Genomic DNA, 22,384 nt, shown 5'->3' with positions numbered 1-22,384 from the left:
GAAAGGACCTCTGAAGGTCATGTGCTCCACCACTCTCCCTGCCCCCTCAAAGTAGGACCAACTTTAAGGCTGGATCTGACTTTGGAGTTGGCAGGTTCCTCAGTTCAGTTTTGAAAATCTCCAAGGATGGAGATTTTACAGCCTCTTCCAGCAATCTGTCCCAGAGTTTGATAAAGTTTCTTTTTAGCTGTAATTTTAAAATGTATATTAAAGAACTTATGTGATATTTTGATATTAAAGTTGACAAAGTAATTAAGCTAATACAGAGTGCTCATACCAACAGGAAGTGGATAACACATTACTTATATTAGTCATAGTCATTCAGCTGAATGAATGCCTCTAATAGCCCAATACCAGAAGAATGGGTCACAATTTTTTTTAATAATATTTTTCTGACAACTAAGGGCTATTAGAAAAGCAAAAGCCAGGAGTTTGATTAAAACCCAGTATTACTAATATACCTAAGTCTAATCAGACCAGTGTTCTCCCCAATTACAGGTGCAGAACTGTGACTAAGTAGGTTGTTGACTACAGTGTATGTCATACAAGTGACTAAAATTATTTATCACCTTATGTAGTACATAGAATAAGAGACATGAACAAATCAAGATACACCAAACTTACAAGTAAATACTATACAGAATTTTCTCAGCTAATGGAAATGATTTATTCTTTTCGCTCCAGTGAAGGCTCATGAGCACCAAACTTTAAACAACTCACATAACACATCATCCTTCATGATTCACATCTAAAATGAGAGTTCCCTAGATCAGATGAATCACACAATCACTTAAAGAATCTAAATGAAGTGAACTAGAACTTGTGCTTATCAGCATATATTCAACTTTTCCCATCACTTCAAATTACTGTTAGTACTAAGGACATTGTGCAGCCTCACGGTTCTCATCTCCTTTAGCAAGTATCCTTTTTTTAGAACACACCAAAGTGAATCCAACAAAAATGATGTGCTGATTTTGCAACTACCAGCTTACATCTAGGTCTCTTGTCATCAAGGTATCAAAGCCAGTTCTTCATCTGTTGGCCCAGTGACCCAAATTCAGATTGCTCTGCAGGTAGAATTGTATTTACTTGTAATTATTTGCTCTCATACATCAGTGCTGGAAGTAAAGCCTTACCTAAATAAAAGCCTTACCCTTTTCATGATAGTGAAATTTAAAAATTATACTGGGAAATTATTTCACAGTATATAGGAGGAGTTATAATATTCATTCAGAAAACTTCACATTATTCAGTATCCTCGTTCATGGATGCAAAGCTGCATGAAAGCTAAGCCAAAATACCTAATTTGTACATTTGTTTTGGGTTATGACGACATGACTGGTTTCGTCTCAGCCATTTCCATCATTTTCCATTTATTTTCAACATAAGGAACTGCAAGCACTTCCAGTACAGTCATCCCGCCTTCTTACAACTAAAGAAAATGTTATTATGCATATTTATGCCTAGCTAGCTAGCATGCATGGTAACTGCATAAACTTGTGTGTGTGTGTGTGCAGAGTTAGTTAACACGTGCAAGTTCACTATCTATGTTGAATGCAGGGAACTTCTCAATTTTCCTATGTGTTTTCCAGATTTAGAAAAACCTAGGTTTGGATTGTTCCTGTAAAACACAGATCACAGATAATTCAGGTCACATCTCATGACTACAGGCGATGAAGACAAATGCAACTACAGTTTGATGAATTAGCAAGAATAATACCAGAACTACCGACCTGAAGATCACGGCATATCAGTTTGCCACTACAAAGCACGCAGTCAGACATTTAGGAATGGCCCACTTCTGCATCACTGGGCTTTGCTCAGGAGAGAATTATGGGAAAGCCAAAGTGTAATTACAGGCCAAAGCAGAAGCAGAATCTATAAAATTAAATTCCTGTTTACACGCCTGGTAGGGTTTTTTGTTGTTGTTTGGGGTTTGCTTTACTGATAGCATTCTAACTACATAAAGAGGCCTTCAAACAAGTCCAGACATGACGCAATTTCAATTGTCAGTGTTGTACAAGAGCATTGCACCCATCTTGAAGTGCTCTGGATTCCAATTAGTGTCTCTCACTGCAAGCACAGATTACAGCTGCACACTTCAAACACAACCGAAGCTACATCAGTAACCGCACTGGTCTCTCTGTACCTAATCATAACTACTGACAACTTTACAAGTAGCAGACTGTAACAGACTAGGTCACAGAGAAAGCAGGGATCAGGCCTTTTAAATCTTGAAGTTAAGGACAGTGTTAGACATGAAAATGAAATATTTCACTCTTTTCCAAACACTTTCTTGTACTGGCATTAAATTTACCCAATACAGTTAAGTAGATGTAAAAGGATACAACTAGTCTGGAGAGAACTGAATCAGTAGAAAGGTGCTTTTCATTTTGTACACTTCATTTGCTTTCCCATCCAGCTATGTAAGTTACACTGCTACAAAACACTTTGTGTACTTCACTAACAATCTGATATTCTCTACCACACCAGGGTAGTTAAGGCAAACAAAGCCTAACCCTCCTTGAGTACTCCTTTTATTGAAGGACAGTGGAAAAACTCTGCAACAAGTTGAAAAGGACTTGTTTTTCTACCATTTTGATGAAGTAAAAAAACCACTTAAGGCAACTAGGAAAGATTATAAAATTATACAGTAAATTAAACCTACATTAAATTGGTAAGTTTTTAAATTATTATTCTTTTGGAACAAGGACTATCTTAGACATACACGGAGTCAAACAACAAGCAGAAAAGAGAAAAAAAATTATCTGTACACAGCGTTATGAAGACTCTTCATACAGAAAAAGGGTTTCTGCCCCCACCAGGGAAAAGCAAGCTTCAGAAGTTACTAGTATTGTAAACCTGAATCAGTAAACAACATAAAGGGCTTATCATAGTCAATAGGAACAACACTAAAGCATTGCCTGCACGTGTTCATAAGCATAGAATCTCATGAATGGAAACACTAAAAGCAAATGGAAACACGGCAGCATTGTCACTCAAATGATGTTTGTTTTTAGAGGGTTACCGAAACCTCTAATTTGCTGCTAGTACTATCTCCTGCCAGCATACACTAGCTTCAGTCTCAGTTTGCCCAATTTTTTAAGTGACAGCTCTTCGAGCAACTAGATGCATGCTACTTCTAGGGATGGTAGCAAAATACAGCTTCAAAATATATGAAGTGTTACGGAATAAACATTAGGTATTACATCAGTTGAAAATACAGAATCTATGCGTTTTACACCTACATCAAGTGCAATTTAACTACTCAGTTTCACCTACAAAGTAGCCATTTCTAAGTCAGTTTACCATGCAAGAAGTTTGCTGTATATTATACATGTTACAGCAACTAGCACTGTAACTTTTTCACTAGACAACAGTGAATTAATAGTATAACAGTGTATTCTGGGAGACAAATCATATGTTAGACGAAGTTAGTTAAAGCTGTTTGGCTTCAGATCATTTCGCAACCCTTTCAGAATTAAGTCTCCAATCCTTAGCAATGTTTTTTTGGGGGGACTGCTAATAGAATTAAAAAATTATGGGCAGTAATGAAGCGCAAATATTGTCATGCATGTAACCTGACAAAAATCGCTGGACCACATCCTGTTGCTGTATGAAGGTGTAATACAATTGACAGTAAGTTTTGGAGCAGTTCAAACTTTATAATTTTGTTTAAATGAACAGTCAGCACAACATCCTCCCATTAATAGTAAACAAAAACCAAAACAACCTTATCCTGCACAGTCACCAAATCACCAGTTTTGCAACTATGTTCTAGCTATGCCAGGGCAATGGGAGTTGGGGGTTATAGGAGTTATAGGATATTTTGAGAATTGACACAGATGCACTAACTGGTTGTTTCTACTAAAATGTTGTTATAGAGCACCTCATTGAGCCAGACCTTTCCTGCCCATCCAATAATCTACTAAAAGCATTAGTTTTGTGATGGTTGAATGTTGCCGAATTTGACAATTTAAGCATGAGTAAACCCACACATAATTTGAGAAGTTCAGTGTCCATTAATGAGAGAATAGTACCAGTCTACTACCTGAACAGCAATTAAAAATGCTTTAAAAGGGAACGTCTAGAACAGATATGTACCTTTTCAATTTCTCTGAAAGTTTAAACAAGTACAGTGCCTACACATGTTCAAAGAAGTTAGCAAAACATCCCCAAGTCTGAAAATGTTTTGATCCTTCAAAGCCATATTAAGACCAAACATGCTTATGTTATCTACAAGGCACTGCATCTTTAGAGATAGATGAAAACAACTCCAAGATTTTCATATCAGTTTCCTCACTACACCTACAGTTCACTATGGAACTCAGTATATTATTGTTTTATATATACATTTGATAAAAGAAAAAAAACAGATAATAAAATCCAAATTTGGAGGGAGGCAGCCTGTAAGTTTGTATTTCGAGACACAAGCTAGCAAATTCTCACTTTTCTCCAGATTATTTTTAATGCATTATCTTGACTTTTAAGAAAACAAAGAATGAAAATGTAAAGGTTGATGTAAACCTGCACTTTTAAATGAAAAGCTATATACAAGCTCTAACGACCTTATAGCTATATAAGGTCCTTGATACTCTATCAAGGTAGGTAAAATATAGCATACATATCAAGATGGATATACACTAAAATCAACCCAGATTAATGCATGATCTAAGCAAGATTTATTAACCATCTTTAGTATGTATCTAACATAAAACTACTGTGGAGACCAAAACCAAGAAATAAAGCTCTATGACAAAAAGAAGCTGACCATCCAGCAGGACTCCTTTCCAGAGACCAAATCTTGCAATAATACTTTGTAAAAATAAGAATTAAGTAAATGCTTTATCTTGTGACAAACTCCTAACAATGACAGGACCCTTTACTCAAAATCAAGCGAGGTGCATTAATAGCTGGCCTGAAATGCACAGAAAGTCATCTGACCACAAAACAGTATGGAATTGGCTTATGCAAAGATCACCCCAAATTTTCCAATTAGATCTTTGGTTTAATCCAAAGAAAGCTCTGAGACATTAAACATGAGGTGCAGGGAGGGATGCTCCAGAGTGGGCTGGCATAAAACAACTCTTGCCATACTCACCTGGGTACATCCAACACTGGATAAAAACTTTAGATGGATTTACATTTCAGAAATCATTCAGGAAGACATAAGCCTTACTATGTTGCATGCTACAGTCACTAATGTAAGGACACTTCTGGATAAAATGAGAATTCATATCAACATCCAAATGGTAAACCTTTATAATGTTCACTTTCAAAAAGTGTTGCACAGAAATGAGTTTAAAAAAAAAACCAACACAAGAAAGTAGCTGATGAGGAAAGTACAGAAGTAGATGACATGTTTAGATGAGCATATGAACTATTCAGAGAAGTTTTTATGGAGAAGAATAACAAACTTTTCTATATAGCATTCCATATAGTACCTGAGATACTGGAAGACATGAGTAATGTCCACATATTATTTAGTATATTCCTAAAGAAAGGAAGCTAACAGAAGGAACTTTCAGAATTACAAACACACATAGTGAAGTACCATACCAGGTGTATTCTTCACCTGCAAGACTTCAGAATCTCTTGTCAGGTGCTGTATGAGGTCTACTTTGCTCAGTTTACTAGGGTTTCTGGAAAAATTATTGCAAAGGCAAAAAGAAACCTATTACCTCAGTTCATGGAGTGGGCTATCCATCCTTTGAGTTGTAAAGTTTGATTGGACCAGCAGTTTTTCTTAGTATAGCATATCCCAACAAACTCTGATACTGGTTTTCATACAAGACGTTGATCTTTCAGTTGCATCATGACCATAGTTGCATTGCATTTGCCCTCTTCCACTTTTGGAGAACTTCGTCATTTAAGAATTACAGCTTGGTGCAATTACTAATGTCCTCTTAAAATAAACCCAAAATAAACAACACAGCACACCACCAGCCACCGATTCTACCAGAATCTTCAGAAATCTACCAAATTTAACCTTCAAGAACTGGTTGTTGCCCCTCTCATTTCTCCCTCCCACCCCACTTTGTGAGCATAGCTTATGTCTGTATGACATCCTCATTGTTAGTCAAAACAATCTGCAGGAGCATTTGGAAGATCATTCCCCACACAGGATTGTCTGGACTGTTACTTGCTTAAGGAAGACAAAGTCACCTGTTACTCCAGCATGATGCTTAACACAGAACTGCTTGGGGCATATGATAGCGCACAGATACACAAAGGATTAAAAGAGCTATAGTACAAAACTCAGTGTGATAAAATATGTATTAGTGCGAGGTGATGCCCCCATTTTATTTTTTCCCCATAAACTCAAATACTTATATGAATCAAGACTTCAGGTTCAATATACTGTAAATCATCTGGAGATTGGGTGCTTTATCAGTCTTTGTGACTTGTTTACTTCGTGATATATACTTCCTATACTGCTGCTTTCACAGTACTAATCTTCAATAAGTTGTCTACACTTTATTTTGTGCACATGCAATATAGCTATCAATGTTTTCTGCAGACGTATGAACAGTTTAGAGAATAAGAAATAGCCAGGAGCTATTCATCCTCCATCACCAGTCAGAATGACAGCTGTTACACACTTTACTGACCCAGTGCAAACCATAAATTGAGATCAAAACCATCAGATTTCATCCATATTTTGAATAACCTTCAGAGGAATGGGTGAGATGAGGAACAGTAAAGTTTTGACTTGAAAACCTCCTACCACAGTGCAAGAGTTCTGTTCTTTAAGCACACAATAGATAGATGAGATCTGTATCCAAGACATCTGTCTCAAGTGTTTTCTGTATTAGAAGATGACTATACCACATTTGGCTTTCTATCTAATCTCAAGAACATTTGATTTGGAGCATAATGATTGCCTTCCTTTCAGAAAATAACTCTGCATTTTCTGAGCAGCTTCACTGAATCTGTAACTCTGTACTGGATTAAGGTTTGAGAAGGTTGGTCTGATAAAAACTTCACCAAAAATATCCACACAGAGCAATGCTAGCAGGCTTGCTATTTCAAAAAAAAAAACAACCCATGAACAAAAAAACAACCAAAAAAAAATCCTGGGCACAGAAACTCAAGGCATCTAAATGGAGAGGTCACAGATTACTCAAAGGCTTTGGAACAACTTCAGAATTTTTACTGGAAAACAGTTACTACAGATAGGAGAACCCCTGCCATAAATTGTCATAGGCAGACCAGACCTCCAGCTCTCAGCCTTCTCATAACCCTGCTTCTGCATAAAACAGGGTTTCTAGTACTTTACATTATGCAGAAAAGTCTAAAGATACAAATCAGGTTTCAGCCATCACCTCCCAAACCCCAGCTGTGCAATCCTTTCCATTTCTTGCACTAGCTCTGAAACGCTAGATTATGCAGCAAGCTGATTCAATTTGCTAATTGAAAAGATTTTAATTTTTTCTTCTCAAGTCAGTTTCCTACCGGTTTAACATGCTAAATCATCTCAGTGCAGACTCGGACAATAAAGCTAGATGCAAGGTAGGAATGTAAATCATGGGAAAGGAAGGAGGCGCATAAATTCTTCCTTTTCATAGGCTGTAAACCAAGAGAAGACACTGAATAGCAGGAACCCGGCTCGATTTTGTCTTTAAGGATAAAATGCCCTGGAGAACTGCATTAGCACCATCCAGATAATTGTCCAGAGAAAGGGCCCAGAACATTCATCTGAACAGATTTAACCCTGACCTACTTGGCCGAAAGCACTCCAAAAGGCTCCAAGAGAATAGGTTCCCACCTGAACACAAGAGTCAAGTTTTAAGGTCTTATCATCAAGACTTTAAATACCAAAAGACAGACCAGCATGAGGGAAGCAACTGTGGTCAGTGTTACAGGATTTCAGATTGTAACATCTTTCTTTGAGGCTATCATTACAGTTTTCGGTTCTTCACTGGATTCCTATTCCAGAAAAGTAGAGCCTCTTCTAAGCAGCTCTTCCACCAGATGTCAAGAGAAACATGACACTTCAAAAGACAAAGTTGCATTTGCAGATAGAATGTATGTAAACTGAAGTGTGCTAAATACAATCCAACCTACTATCACTGACACACACACCTCAAGAGCTCCAGTGGAGTATTATACTAAAAAGACTGTGGACAGAGGCATATAAATCTGATCTCTATGCTGGTATCATACACTGCATGGTCAATTGATTTTGCATTTAGTTTTTGTGTTTTGAATACAAAATTATCTGAATGAAACCCCCATATCTGAATGAAACACACACAGATTTCTAAGGAAGCCGCTTCATGACAGCAATTACTTTGGAACTCCGAAGTTGCTGAAAATGCGCTTACTTTGTAATGTAAAAACCTCTTGCTTCAAGTAGCTCCAGAGAGAATTTCTTAAGTTGATTTAACTGCTCAAAACCCCTCAAACACTACTTTCAAAAGTACTTAAAATCTGGAAGAAAAAAATTATGGTAAGCGAACAGAATATCCTGTATTGCTACTATCAGTAAAATTAAATAAAAGCAGTGGCTAACTATTTTCAAATTTGTATTTCTGAATTATATTTTAATATAGTAAAAGAAGGCTCATGATATTTCTACTCTTCCAATGTTATTAAGGTATTTTAAAACCTGATGATTTGGAAAGTTCATAGAAGTCCTGGAAACAACAGGCCAGCAAGTACCTGGCACACAAACCAAACCCCAAGTCTCTCTTCCCACCCTGCTGCGTAGCTGCAGCTGAAGATGGAATATCACTAAGGCAGCTTAATTCCCCTTATCCAGTTCAACACTCAACTGTTCAGGTACCAATCCTGAGACCAAATCCAAAGCTGTACTGAGTGATTTGGATTAAAAGTAACTGGCTTTACATGAAAGTTCATTCAAACCTATTTTTTTAGGACGATCAGAATTTGTGAGTGTGCAAGCACAACATAATGCTGAATTGCTTTACCAGAGGCAAAAACTATACAGGGTTCCCCCCAACAAAGCTAGAAGTTATATAGCTGCACTATTGCAAAGCTTTTAATATCAACAGGACATGTTCTAAGAAACGTGAGTGCCACAGGTGGGTTTTTTTCCCCATATGTTTTTAAAACATCACTCTTTTTAATACGTATTTACATATACAAAAAAAAAATCACCAAGAACAGGACTGGAAAGTCTTATTATCATTTATATTTAAACCTTTCCTGACAGACATTTCTTTAATCTGTTCTTTAAATTTTAATTACTGACATGGGAATTTTACGGTCTCCTTAGACAGTAACTTTAAAACCTGAGATGTGAACTATATTTTGTCAGACTTTCAAATAAAACAATAATTAAAAATCAAACATCCAGAACAGTATTCATAATATATATGAATTTCAAAACTTAATTTTTCACAAAAAAAGGGTTTTTAGGTATGTAGAAAGTGCCTTTTCCAAAGGTACTTTTTCCAAAACTGAAGCCATCACTTCTTGAATAAAGAATTGTACAAAACTGAAAGCAATTATTGATATGAGGCAGTAGAAGTTTCATTTAACAGTCCTTACATGTGCTATCAAAGTAACAGAAACTCTCTTCCCACCACTGCAAGCAAACAAGAATCCTGTATCTGAAACTCACCATTCAATATTTGAAGTGCTTGGCAAAGAACCATGATAAGGAACTATCTATGAGAAATTAAAGTATTAGTGATTTTTTTTTTTTTTTTAAGAAACTATTTCGTTCAGCTGTTACAACAGATACCCTCTGGAGAAACGAAGAAACACCTCACTATTATCCAAATTCCTCCCTTTATATCCATCACAGCATTTGAATTACTGACAATTTGTCTCAGGATTAGCTGAATGTAAGGAACAGTGCTTCTGCACTCCACCATGAAAAGGTCCACACGTATTTCCATTCAAGGGTAGTAATCTATTTTAGAACAAGAATTTATTGTGTTATAGTATAAAGACACTAAACACAAAACAAAGTGTTTAACAACATGAACATTGACACAAAATAAAGCAAGATCGTTTCAAGCCAACTCTGTAACCATTTCATGTGAGAAATTCCAAGTGAAAGGAAGTTACATACACAGGGTCACCCTACAGAAAGGATGGCACCACCTTCATCTAATTCAAGCCCTGTTCCAGGACATCATAGCATTGTCAGAATAGTTGCATTATTTTGAGGGCTTGAGTGGTATACAGGCTTTGTATTGGCCCTCTGTATATAGGTGAACTTACCCACAGATCTACAAGAGAACAAATGGAGGCATTTCTACTGTAAACTAAAAGACCTGAGGTACATTATCTTCTAATCTACCTTGTATTTTTTTGATCTAAGTATATTATTGGGGTGGGTTATTAAAGAGCAGCATAAATTTCGTTATTTAACTTCATTGTACTCCATGTGATAGCATAAGTCAATAAAACATATAATGCTTTGCACTACAACACCCATCTTCAACAAAATACATACAGTATATCATAAAGCTTCTCTGAAACCATGTATTGTAGTATGGCAAGCCACCACCTGAAGAGATACATGAATCTGAGAAGATGTACTTGAACCATTTCTTCAGAGACATTACCTTGTGTCACAATAAGGTCTCTTTCCTGTGGACTATTTGATAGGATCCATTATGTGAACCATTCAGAAATGAATTTCCCAAAGATGCATCAATCGTTTCAGTCAATACAGAGCAGTTAACATGAATATACAGATTAAGTATCAGATTACTGCTCTTTCTTATGAACCATTTCCAAAAATAACCAGTTTAACTCACAACAATAAAATTTTGCTAAACGAAAAGTCATGAGCAGAACTATTTCATTTGATTAGAATTATTATTTTTGGCTCTTAAAAGAAACTGAATTCTATGTTTTAAAGGCTCATTGTGAAAATATATACACGCATCAAATTTATATCCAAAGCTAGATTTTACCATTGAGTTTTAAAGGCCAAGAGATATTTTCAATACAGTAGAAAAAATAGCAGTTCCTGAAGTATATTGTAGCCTCACTCCACTGGCAGTATTCATATTCAGTTGCTGTACAAAATACGTCTCTGAAGCAAATCCATCTGAACTCTATCCACCCTGAGTTAAGCATCTATACTTTAAAATGTTTTAAACATTAGGTAACAGAGAAGTATGTACAAGGCTATAAAACTTGTCAGTTATACAGCAGTAAGAAAAAAAATAATCAGTATTTTCAGCCAATTTTCTATTTGTTATTGTAGTTATTCATTCTGGGTTGTGTTTGGGGTTTTTTTGGCTTTTGTTTGTTTTTAAATCAAGTATTTACTTGATTTAGACATTCATGCATTAATCGCTTGAATCTTTTTAAAAATTTTTTTTTTTTTTTTGGAGTGCAACAGTAAGGCCACAGTAAAAAAAAGCTATAGAAATTTTGCATATGTGTAAAGGTATTAGGTTTATAAAAGTGCTTCCTAAAAAGACAACCTAATTGCAGTATCAAAATATTACAGAGTGGTGAGAACAACTATCATTTCAATAAATGTTGCTCCATAGAAAAACGTCAATCTGATCTTAGGCTTTTCCCCCTTTTTTGGTGAAGTAAAAGCCTGGAAAAAAATTGGTATGGCTGCGTGGGACAAGCAAGTTAAGAAAATATACTTTAGTCTAAACTTAAATAAGAAGGTCCACACTTTTTTGTCAAAACATTAAGCCTCTGTCAAAAATGTATTTTTTCTTTTTATAGTACAGGATTAAAAGACAAGATGATGCTTACAAGATAAAGAAATAATTTACATGAAAATATCTTCTGACAAAGCTTTTCAATCAAAATATTGTTTTGTAACATTCAAACATGACATACAACAACAAAAGAAACAGTGAATGCAAACAAAAAATGTTATATGGATTGCTTTCAAACACATAAATAAATGAAATCTTGGTGTAGGCAGTAGGGCTCATGCTGATGGCTAGCAGGAAATAACAGTGTGCAATCTATTTGGAAAAAGCTCTAAAGTACAAATTACAGGCCCAATTACGGACTGCAGCAAGTTCAGTTATATCACTGCCATCCTCTCCTATGTCCAAAATAAATTCTTGATTAAATCACTCATACCCTAAATTACTCATACCTTTGCTTCAGAGATATGAATAACTATATACAAAAGTAGTTTTATTTCACCATAGGGATAACATTGTACCTCTCTGCCAATGTCACTTGAAAAACCTTCCACGTCAAAACAATTTGACAGCAGATAAACAATTTAATAAATATGCAATGATCTTATTACAGTCCTTCAGCTAAGCATGTTAACTCATGCTGCTAGTTTGGTGATCACAGTGCATAGAATCCAAATATAAAAGAATGGGGAGGCTTTTAAGGTAATGGTAGATCCCTTGCTTATAATCCAGATATATCCAAAACTTCCATAAGCTCTGTCATGCATCAATCTTTTCTTGTGGCAGGAGCAAAACCTTTCCCTGGTACAATGTCCATTGCCGGCAATGGATGCACCAAAACCGCCAAGGAGCTCAGTGTTATTGCACAATATATGAAGACCTGGAATTCTTCCAAAAGCTTAAAATAAAAATAATGGAATTATTCTGACATTTCTGGACACCTGCATTAATACTGTATGACTAATAAAAGCATGTCAGTTGCATGGACTGAACCAGCGATCAACATGCGCCCAGAATGCACACTAGTAAAAATGCAGTCAAAGGAAGTAGTCTTCATTGCCTATAGGTCACTTCCAGTCAAAGGTTAAAGTTCAAAGACTGAATGATCAAAGTGCTCATTTTCTCAGTAGGACTATCTTCTGCTACGAGGATCACAAAATGGTGGCATCAACATGTGTCATCTTTAAAATAAAAGAAGAGCATTTATGGAAAACATATAAACATTCTAAGTCAAATTTAGCAAGGTGCTGTATGCAAAAACAATTCTTAGCATAGACAGTAACATGCAGTGGAAATACACTGGCTGAATAATTCTGCGGTTTTCTTCAATAATGACTCGGGAAAAAGAAAAGAGTATCAAACACAAAACTTCCAAAGTACACGTACACCCCTAAGCACATTAGTATTAGCAAATATTCCATTAAAAGGACAGTAATTTCCACACTTGATACTTAGAAAACCACTCATCAGAAAAATGAAAGACCAAATATGCTTAACATTTTGCCCCCTTGATGTACAGCAGGTCCAGAACAGTTATCAAATTGAGAAATCCTTTTGTAAGGAATAGATAGCAATAAAAGCTGGCAGAGTGGGCTTCTCCTGATGCATTCTCAACCCCTGTTGAGGGTAAATGTATATTCATTTATTTCTCAAGAATTAACACAAACTAGAGCTGACAGAATTATGCAAAAATAATAGGTTACTACTATAATCCAAAAATCTTAAACCTGAAAATAACTTGCATTCACTAAATTTTGGGTACAGTAATTGGACAGAATATGTTACAAAAAAGCATATTCTATGCCAACCTTTTCAGCATTATGCTGAATATTAAAGTATTTGTGAAAGCTCTTCCTTTTAAACTTTCTCTTCCACACATCAACCTGAGCATATTTGCATCTGGTAACAGTAAATATTAAGCTTGTTAATAGAAAGCAAGCTTACTGTCTATTTTTATTGCACTTGCTTGTAACCTTGCAACCTAGAAAATGTAGCCTCATAAACAGCATTTTTACTGTTTACAGATTTAGTATGCATAAAGCAGCAGCAAACAATTCTGAGTTCTCACTGGAAAACATTATGTCATCAATACCATTACATGTAAAAAACTCTTCATTTGATAGTAGGGTTCACGTAAAAAAGACTGGACAAGGATGCAAGAGAGATAGAAGGGGTATTTAAACTGTGTACTAGAAGTTTAGCCCAAATACCAGAGCAAAAGATTCTTCATAAAAAACAAACAAACAAAAAAACCAAAACAAAATGCAGAAGTAGTAAGGAGGTGCTGGTTGAAAACAACACCATTACCCTCTTTCTTCACAAAAATCTACCTCCTGAAAACACCAAAGCCAGGCAACAGCTTTATGAAATGAATTTCAGCCTGGATGCCCCAGAAAACTGTATCTGGAAGACCCTCTTTAACACAACATGATCAACTCCCAGACTGAAATTCAACATGAAATTCAATGTACTGTTGAAGCAGATGTTGGGTAGGGCAGAGAATCTAAAAATATTTTTAGTTATCAAAGATCAGAAGTTTTGAAGCAGGGCTTGTGAGGACATTAGTTTGTAGCAAACAAGTCTCCGTAACTCTGCTTATGGAATAAGTTGCTTTTTTGGGGCAGGGATGAAATGAGAGATTAAAAACTCTGTAATAAGCTAAATGCACAGATACACATGTTTATATGTCAGAATATATCTCAAAATGCCACTTTATCCCTCTGTGTTCATATCTGTTTGCTTTATATAAGCTCCAAACCATGCACTATTTGCTCCCAGATAAATAAATTCCAGGCACTTACTGGAAAAAAAAAATTCTTTCGAATGCATATATTAAAAGTGATGACAGTCTTCCTCCTTTCTCTTCAAAACACAGGGATTCAATTTCAAAATCAAGCTAAGCCAGTCCAATGGCTAGCTGACAACTGAAGGGGCAGAACCACTCTGTATCTCCCTCCACATGTTAGTCTATTAGCCCTGGCATTTATTTCACTCAGTGGTTACCCTTGGACAGCTGTTTTTCTTTCTTGGTTGAGAATGGTTTTTTTCCCCTTAATTTTACCCAGCCCAAAGAGGTTCGCCCACAAGATTAGATATGTGACACTGTAGTTGAAGCAGCAGAAGAAAATGAAGATGACAGAACCACCTTTTCCAAGGGCTTGTATATCTTTTCAGGTGTACACAACGTTGAAGACAGGTTGGTTTTTTTCTAGAGAGAGGTGGTTAAAATTAGCAGGTAAGCTACACTTCCCATTTTAGTGTAACACATAACCTCTTCAAACCCATTAAGAAAACACTGAAAATTTAAAGATCATGCCTTGGCAGTCTTTGTTTTATGCCCACAGAAGAGAAACAAAATTATTTGTAACAGAGAAACAGCAAGTGACACTCAAAACTTGAAGGAAAAAACCCTCTAGCATTTAAGACAAATCGTGTCCAGGGGACACCAGGCATGTTTTATTTTTTAATGCAAGAATCTAAAGGTGGGGGAGAAAAGCCCAATGAACTTTTAATCATTACATCCTTTGTGTTAGTACTCAAAAAGGAAGTTAAAAAACAAATGAAAATGTTATGAAGCAAAACAATATGAGTTATTTAAATGAACTGACTTGCTTTCTCTTGCCTCAGGTTGGTTTCTAGGTTGCTCTGAATTTGGGGAGGGAGTTAGGGTTTTCTGACTTTCAGAAAACAGCCATTGCAGAGTTACTTCAAAGTAATTAAATGACTTGTTCAGTGGACTGTAAGCAGCTCGATGGTTTTGAGCCACAATTATATACCAACTTTCAGAGTCAGACAACCCACATTTCTTTTCATACTCATTTGGGGTTTTGCTTAACTCAAATTGAATTTCATTAATAAGATATCAAAGTAGTATCCGCAGACTGCTTTCCTTGATAGACTTCAGTCCTGAGTCAAAACAAGACTAATACAAATTTTAAGTAGACAGAATGTTAATTTAATTATGAGATAAAGCCAATAAATTAAACTTTACTAGTTTCTCTTTTAAAATAACTAGTAAGTAAAAATAAATAGTTAATAAAAGCTCTCCCAAAATTGCTAATAAAGAGGAAACAAAACTAGAAATGGAGAAGCACCAAACACATTACAAGAGTGTGAAAACAGAAAGAGAAGAGAAAGTGACTACTGAATAATCTGGTGAGGATGAAAAACCCAGCCTTGTGGGCAATAGGATTATTACTCTTGGAGTCAATTAAAAACAACATAATGTACAACCACACAACAAACAGTCCTGACTTTCTTAAACACCTTTTAATCCCATGACATACAGCACTCCTCTTACTGTAATTGAAGTCACCTTGTTTTAGAGATACTAGTAGAGTGTTATGAGAAACAGAGTTTAATTCTGTTACATTACCATGTATCAAAAATCCATGGGTCTCAGCAAGTATTATGAAACTCTGAAGTATTTGTTAAAGCATCCATGGACTTTTAAGAATTTAAGGGTGAAGACTTTGGCATCTGCCTCTCCAGTCATTAACTCCCACTGTATTAAAATACCTGGTCTCATTTCACATAGGGGACCGAACATGTCCTGAGCTGGGGAGGCAATGAAAAACAGAGGATGTCTTATGATGGAACCTTCAGTGAAAGGTAGCGATGGGATCAACTCCTCCTGCATCACCCTAGCATACAGTACTACCTGCTCTAACACATCCCTTCCCAAAATACATGGGCTTCCGATAACCACCATTTATACAGTATTTTCCTAGAGAAAGCAAAGAGAGTATTGGTCAACAAGAGAGGATAGAAGAAAAGCATAGCCTGTGTCCACCCACTCCTCCTTTCTTTCCTCACCAATGGAGTGGATAAGACAAACACACATACAGCCAACTCCAGCTCTGCAAAGAGGATGACAAATGCTGAGGCAGAAGAAAGAAACCACAAAGTATAAAGCCAGACAGAGAGTACATGGAAAGAAACAAAAGAAAAAAAGCACCACCCCAAACCAAACCAACACAACAGTAGCACTGCAGACACTGTAGTACTATACGTAGCAATTTTAATATGGTATTTTTTTCATGTATATGGAGAATCTTATTGCTATATTATTGACTGTTAGTTCTTAAAAGCCTTTAAGTCAGTCAACTGTACCAACACCTACCAAATTCTGATTAACAGTGGAAATCTATTAAAACACATAGCTGTTTACAAACATATAGGCATCTTAATCACCAGAAAAAACTCTTAAACATTACCAACAAAACCAAAAAATCCTGGGCTTAGAGCTAAACCTAGTTTCATTATGGACCTTCTCCAAGCCTAAACCTAAGACTTGTCAAGAACTAATACAGTTTACAAGAACTTTCACTGAAATTCAGTCCTACAATTTAAAACATAAATCTGTGCTGTTTAAATTTCCACCAGGAATTATTAAAATGTAATATTAAAAAATCACAGCAGAGTATCTCAGAAACAGGATTTTAGTAACTTTTTGTAATTTAAAAAAATAGTTTAAGGCTTTGAACGCATTTATCTTACTTTCCTACATTTTAATTGCCTTCAGCCTGAAAAAAACTTCAAAACTCCTGGTCCTAGTTAAATACTTACCATGATACCACCATTTTGTTTTCTTTGGATTCTTGTTACACGTTCTTACATAAAATGAGTTATCTGGAGGTCGCCTCTGCAACAGAAGAAAAGACCTACAAATAATCAAACAATCCTGACATTGTAATACATGAGCTATTTAATAAGCTTATGAAAGGCTACCAGGCAAATGCAGTGAAAATGGGATAATGGGCAAGGCTAGACCTTTGACAAGAAAAATCTCTTAAGGATCCAGGTAACAATTCCTACCAGAGACAATCCAAACAAAAAAATAAAAACCAAATGAAATTCCTAATTCCTTTGCAGTCTGGAATCTAATTCTGATATATGAGATTCATTTCACATCCATTAGTCTCAGCTGGGAATAGGTGAAAAAATGAACTTAAACAAACATCTATATCTGATCAATACTTAATATTCTTCAACTTTTTTCCTAAGTGTCATCATTATGCAAAACCAAAGTTGTAGGAAACAATACAAAGCCATTTTGGAGGGGTTTCTACCACATACACATGACTAAGACTAATTGGGATGTGACATAAATATGCATGTTTGGACAGCACAGATGTACAAGCTCTGATCACATCTAACTTCCACAGATACTCCACTGCAAAAGAAATGGTCGAGAGGAAAAGGGTAGTCTCTTTACAAAAAAGGTCTAAGGTATTGGTGCCACCCATCTATGACCAAAAAAGCAGCTTAGCACCATTTACTGTCCTGAAATGAAAATGATCAAGATCACTGAAATAGTACAGCTGCAAAGCCTTACAAACATCTGCACTAAAGACATCTTGATGTCATTTTGCACTGCCTTTAGAGACAGAATCAATATACAAAGGTTTGTCCTAAAGCATGACTGAACTTCACAATTAGTACAACTAGAAGGGTTCCATCATTCCTCTTTTCCAATAATGATATATAAGCATGTTATCATGAAAACAGTTACAAAGTATTTACTGTACTGTTTATTTTGCAGTTCTAGCTTAGTATTTTTTCAGTAGTAGAAATGTAGATAGTTTTGCCTATTTTAGAATTTGAGACATGAAAGTCTCACTTTGCAAAGTAGAAAAACTATTAACTTTTACTTATTCTACTCTAACAGCGCTAAAAAAGCCCATACCTTTTCTTTGCAGCTGGAAAGCATGCTAATAATGCTAAGACAAACAGATTGCACTGAGAGAGCTGGAGACCAGTCTTCTGTTAGAATGGATAAACAGATATGACCATTGCTATAAACATGAGGATGAACAGGAATATTGTCTCCAGTAAACATGACCTAAAAAAGAAAGAACAAACATATTTGTAATTCATTGTCCACAATTTAAATAAAATTGTATTGCTTTTGGGAAAACAATATCTTATTTAAGAAGTGGATCTGCCATTTTCACTTACATTAAATAATATACTTTATCATGTTAGTAGCTTCCAAAAATGAACAAACCTAATTGAAATGTAAAATAAACCAATGGAAGCCTAAATAGCTAGTGAAGATGAAGTTAAATGGTTAAATGCAGGGGTTTTTTCCTATGAATATTTATATAGTACAGAAAAATGCAAAGGGAACAGTGTAAAGACATCAAACTAAACTTTTTGTATCTTGCAGCCTCAGTCTTTCATGTCATAAGGAATACAGTTGCCTAGTCAAAACATTGGATTTTAATGATTTCATAAGCCAAAATACAAAGAGATTCACAAATAAGTATCTCTATACCTTGTACACAATATAAATTAAGTTCTGGACAGCTCATCCAGGTTCCAGCATAAAGAGTAAAATACATCAATCCTATAAAGTATAAAATAAAGGACTTGTACAACTGAAGTATGGTATCATATAGGAAATATTTTTAAATCATTATTTCAAATGGCATATGTTTTTATTGACATGGATGAATATGGAATAACAACATTTAGAACCCTAATTCCTCTCCATGGAAGATATCATCACAGTCAAAAACTGGTTAGAAAATCAATTTTGACAACTATGGCTCTTACATCAAGTTTTTGTCAAACACATAGTTGGCTCAGGACCAATGGAAATGGAGTAAAAGTGAAATCTTTGTAGCAGCATTATCCTCCTGAGCTCCTTATCCAACATAACACTGTCATCTTTTATGCAATGACATAATAAATCTCTACCACTCATAACCATAATACCCAGAAGCTTCTTAAGTGCATCCTAAGTTATATAGATATTTGTACGTGTACAGATATGTACACAACACACCCACCTCAACACTGACTACAAGAAAGAAACAACACCCTCATCATATAGGAAACTGAAATTAGAGAGCTTAACATATTTGTCAAATGGCAGGCAGGTTTTTAAGGCAACAGAAAAACTGGATGCAGAATGATCTTTCATAGGTCTTTAAACTGATATTTCTTAAGCACTGAAGGGCTTACCTTCATAATCCAGTAATGTATTTCACTTCTAACTAATGTCTTGCTTTCATAGGAAAACCAGAACTAGGCATACCAGGTAAGTAAAAGCATGCACACTATGACAGACAACGTACATTTAAAGGCAGAGAACAACCAAGTGATTAAGCAGCAGAAGTGTAGACTGTCAATTCACAGTAAGTAGATTTGCAGAAGAGAAATGACCCACAGGTTTGTAATACACAATGAACTTACTACACAGCAGCATTTTTGTAACAGAAATTCTAGCCATCTACAACAACCAAGTATACAGTACTTAAATTCTTAATTGTTCTCTGTGCTAAAAATCAGTGTACATGTACGGATGTAATTTGCTGTTTTCAATAAATTGCACAGAGCCACACACACAGGTTGGGTAATGAGTACAAACAATACCTACTTGAAACCAAATAAACGTGGCTACTGTCTCGTGGATCACCTATGCAAACCTGATGAGGTGCAGAAGTACAGGTGGCCAGTTTGTTCCTTAAAAGCTAAGACTGAAAAGTCAGCATTCTAGTTTTTACCACAGTACCTAAAAATATGTAATGTTTATGGTTTAAGTGTCTCTCACAGCTCTGTACTTCAGTTTCAACACCAATGAGAAAAGTGTCAGAGATCACTCTTGGAACTTTGAGCTGAAACAGACAGGACAAGAACTAAGGCATTCTTGCTTTTCTTCCTTTTTCAGAAAAGCAGGGGGTGATAGCCAAACACTGCTCTGACCAGGCATGTTTTGTAATGTTTCCCTCGGGTAACAGACAGATGGATGTACAGAGCTCATTCTGCAGCCTACACTAGGATTGCTGCCCCTTCAGTTCTTTACATTGCCATGAAAGCAACACAGTATCTCACACCTCAATTATAACCACTAGATTTGCAGGCCTCTCATAAAGATGTCATGTATCTACAAGAATCCCTACCACAAGCACAATATTTCTCCAGCTGTATTAACAATGGCAGTGGAGAAGATGCAAGAGGCTTAAAAACAAACTAGAAAAAAAAAGAAGTTGGAAGCAAAAAGAGAGGGGACAAAGCAGTAGTTTGTTGCTTACTCTACACCTACACCACAGTAAAGGGAATCTTCCTATTATACCCTGTGTTGCTCTTTCATACAATATGAACATCAACCTCAAAGCCTCCAGTTTACACTGCTCTTTCATCTCCTGTGAAATCAAGTAGACTGTCACAGCAATATACCTCACTGCAGAGTCATTTTTAAAAGAAAACATATCTGCACAAGGTCTTTGATACAAATTAAAGTACCTAAATATCACATTAGGCTGAGGGAACTGGCGTTGTTTAGTCTGGAGAAGAGGAGGCTGAAGGGAGACCTCATCGCCCTCTACAACCACCTGAAAGGGGGTTGCAGAGAGCTGAGGATAAGTCTCTTTAACCAAGTAACAAGCTATAGAGGGAATGGCCTCAAGTTGCGCCAGGGAAGGTTTAGACTGGATATTAGGAAGCATTTCTTTACAGAACGGGTTGTTGGGCGTTGGAATGGGCTGCCCAGGGTGGTGGTGGAGTCCCCATCCCTGGAGGTGTTTAAGAGTAGGGTCGACATAGCGCTGAGGGATATGGTGAGGTTGGGAACTGTCAATGCTAGGTTAATGGTTGGACTAGATGATCTTCAAGGTCCTTTCCAACCTAGATGATTCTGTGACTCTGTGGATGATATTAACATTCAGCATGTGTCATGCAGCTATAACCTAAAGGCAGTGTTTAGCAACAAGGAGGAAAGCAGTTACCTGAGGCGAATCAAAAGGATACCGACTACTGAACTTAAATAGAAGCTGAAATTTCTCCCCTTCATATAGTGTTCCTGGAGCACCTTCCATGTCTACAATCCACCTAAGGAACAGGGGAAAAAATTGTTAGTGTTATGGACTGACAGATTATAATTTTACTCCTAGAGAACAGGACTAATCAAACCAATTACCAATCACAGCCAAATCTTCTAAACTCTCTATAAGTATTGTAACAATCACAAAGGTGAATAACACATCAAGCCTACATTTGAAAGAAACAAACTTGGTATTTTACATACAGGCACTGATATAGTACTTAGTACTGCAAATTATGCAAGTAATTATGACTTGAACACAACACAGACCCATCAGTTCCAAATAAAATGACCGTTAATGTGAGACAACGAAGCTGAAACAAGAGACCTGTTCTAAAGTTTGCTCCTGCACAAAAACAGACTTGGAAGACAACAAACTAATATACATTCTCTTTCATGTCATTTTGGTTTTCTGTCAAGGAAATCATCAATAGAGTTTATTAAAATAAAATCTGATTCCAAGGGGGAAGGGCAATGCTCCTCTTGCACTTATATCTGTGAAAAACTCAGAAATTAAATGGTACATAACCTGGCAGGTAATGGAACCAAAACTGGAAGAGTTAATAGTATAAAAAGGAAAAGGTCACAGAAAATAAAAAACAAAACCAGGATGATTTACAACGGTAATAAAGATAACACCTCAACATATCACATGTTCTTTTTCCTCTGCTCCTGCTCCTTCCATCATAATAACATAGAAGTAACTGACAGGTAGAGTTTCCAGGGGGTGTGTTGTTGTTGTTGGTTTTGGGTTGTGTTGTTGAGAGTTTCTTTAATCCAGTCAAAAATAGATGTTTTGCATATTGTTCAACACATACAGCAACACTCTATCTAACTTCTGTCATTTTGGAATTTTTACTGTTGATCACTTAATACCATCCTTTGCAGAATCACTTCCCCATTTTTGTCTTTCACCTTTGATTTGAGTTTTATACATTTGAGCAAA

At 36.1% G+C, this 22,384-nt stretch overlaps 1 protein-coding gene across 2 annotated transcripts in view; it reads right to left on the bottom strand.

Moving 5' to 3' along the window:
* Positions 1–9,882: 9,882 nt before the first annotated feature.
* The window catches only part of UBE2W (ubiquitin conjugating enzyme E2 W), a 34,109-nt gene continuing 21,607 nt past the window's right edge, over positions 9,883–22,384 (bottom strand). Inside the window, exons 3-6 of one of the 2 annotated variants that reach the window (XR_012622360.1) lie at positions 21,344–21,446; positions 18,298–18,453; positions 17,178–17,272; positions 9,883–12,790 (exon numbers count right to left, since the gene is read on the bottom strand). Coding sequence is in view for 1 of the 2 variants with exons in the window: in XM_074817322.1 (XP_074673423.1) it covers positions 14,780–14,817; positions 17,178–17,253; positions 18,298–18,453; positions 21,344–21,446 (373 nt within the window). In the remaining variant the exon portion in view is untranslated. The other variant, XM_074817322.1, reaches the window with a different exon arrangement.

This window comes from Strix aluco, chromosome 1 (genome assembly GCF_031877795.1).
Source record: "Strix aluco isolate bStrAlu1 chromosome 1, bStrAlu1.hap1, whole genome shotgun sequence".
In the NCBI taxonomy this organism is placed as follows: Eukaryota; Metazoa; Chordata; class Aves; order Strigiformes; family Strigidae; genus Strix; species Strix aluco.
The sequence above is the reverse complement of the archived record's forward strand: the minus strand, read 5'-3'. Positions and strand labels throughout refer to the sequence as shown.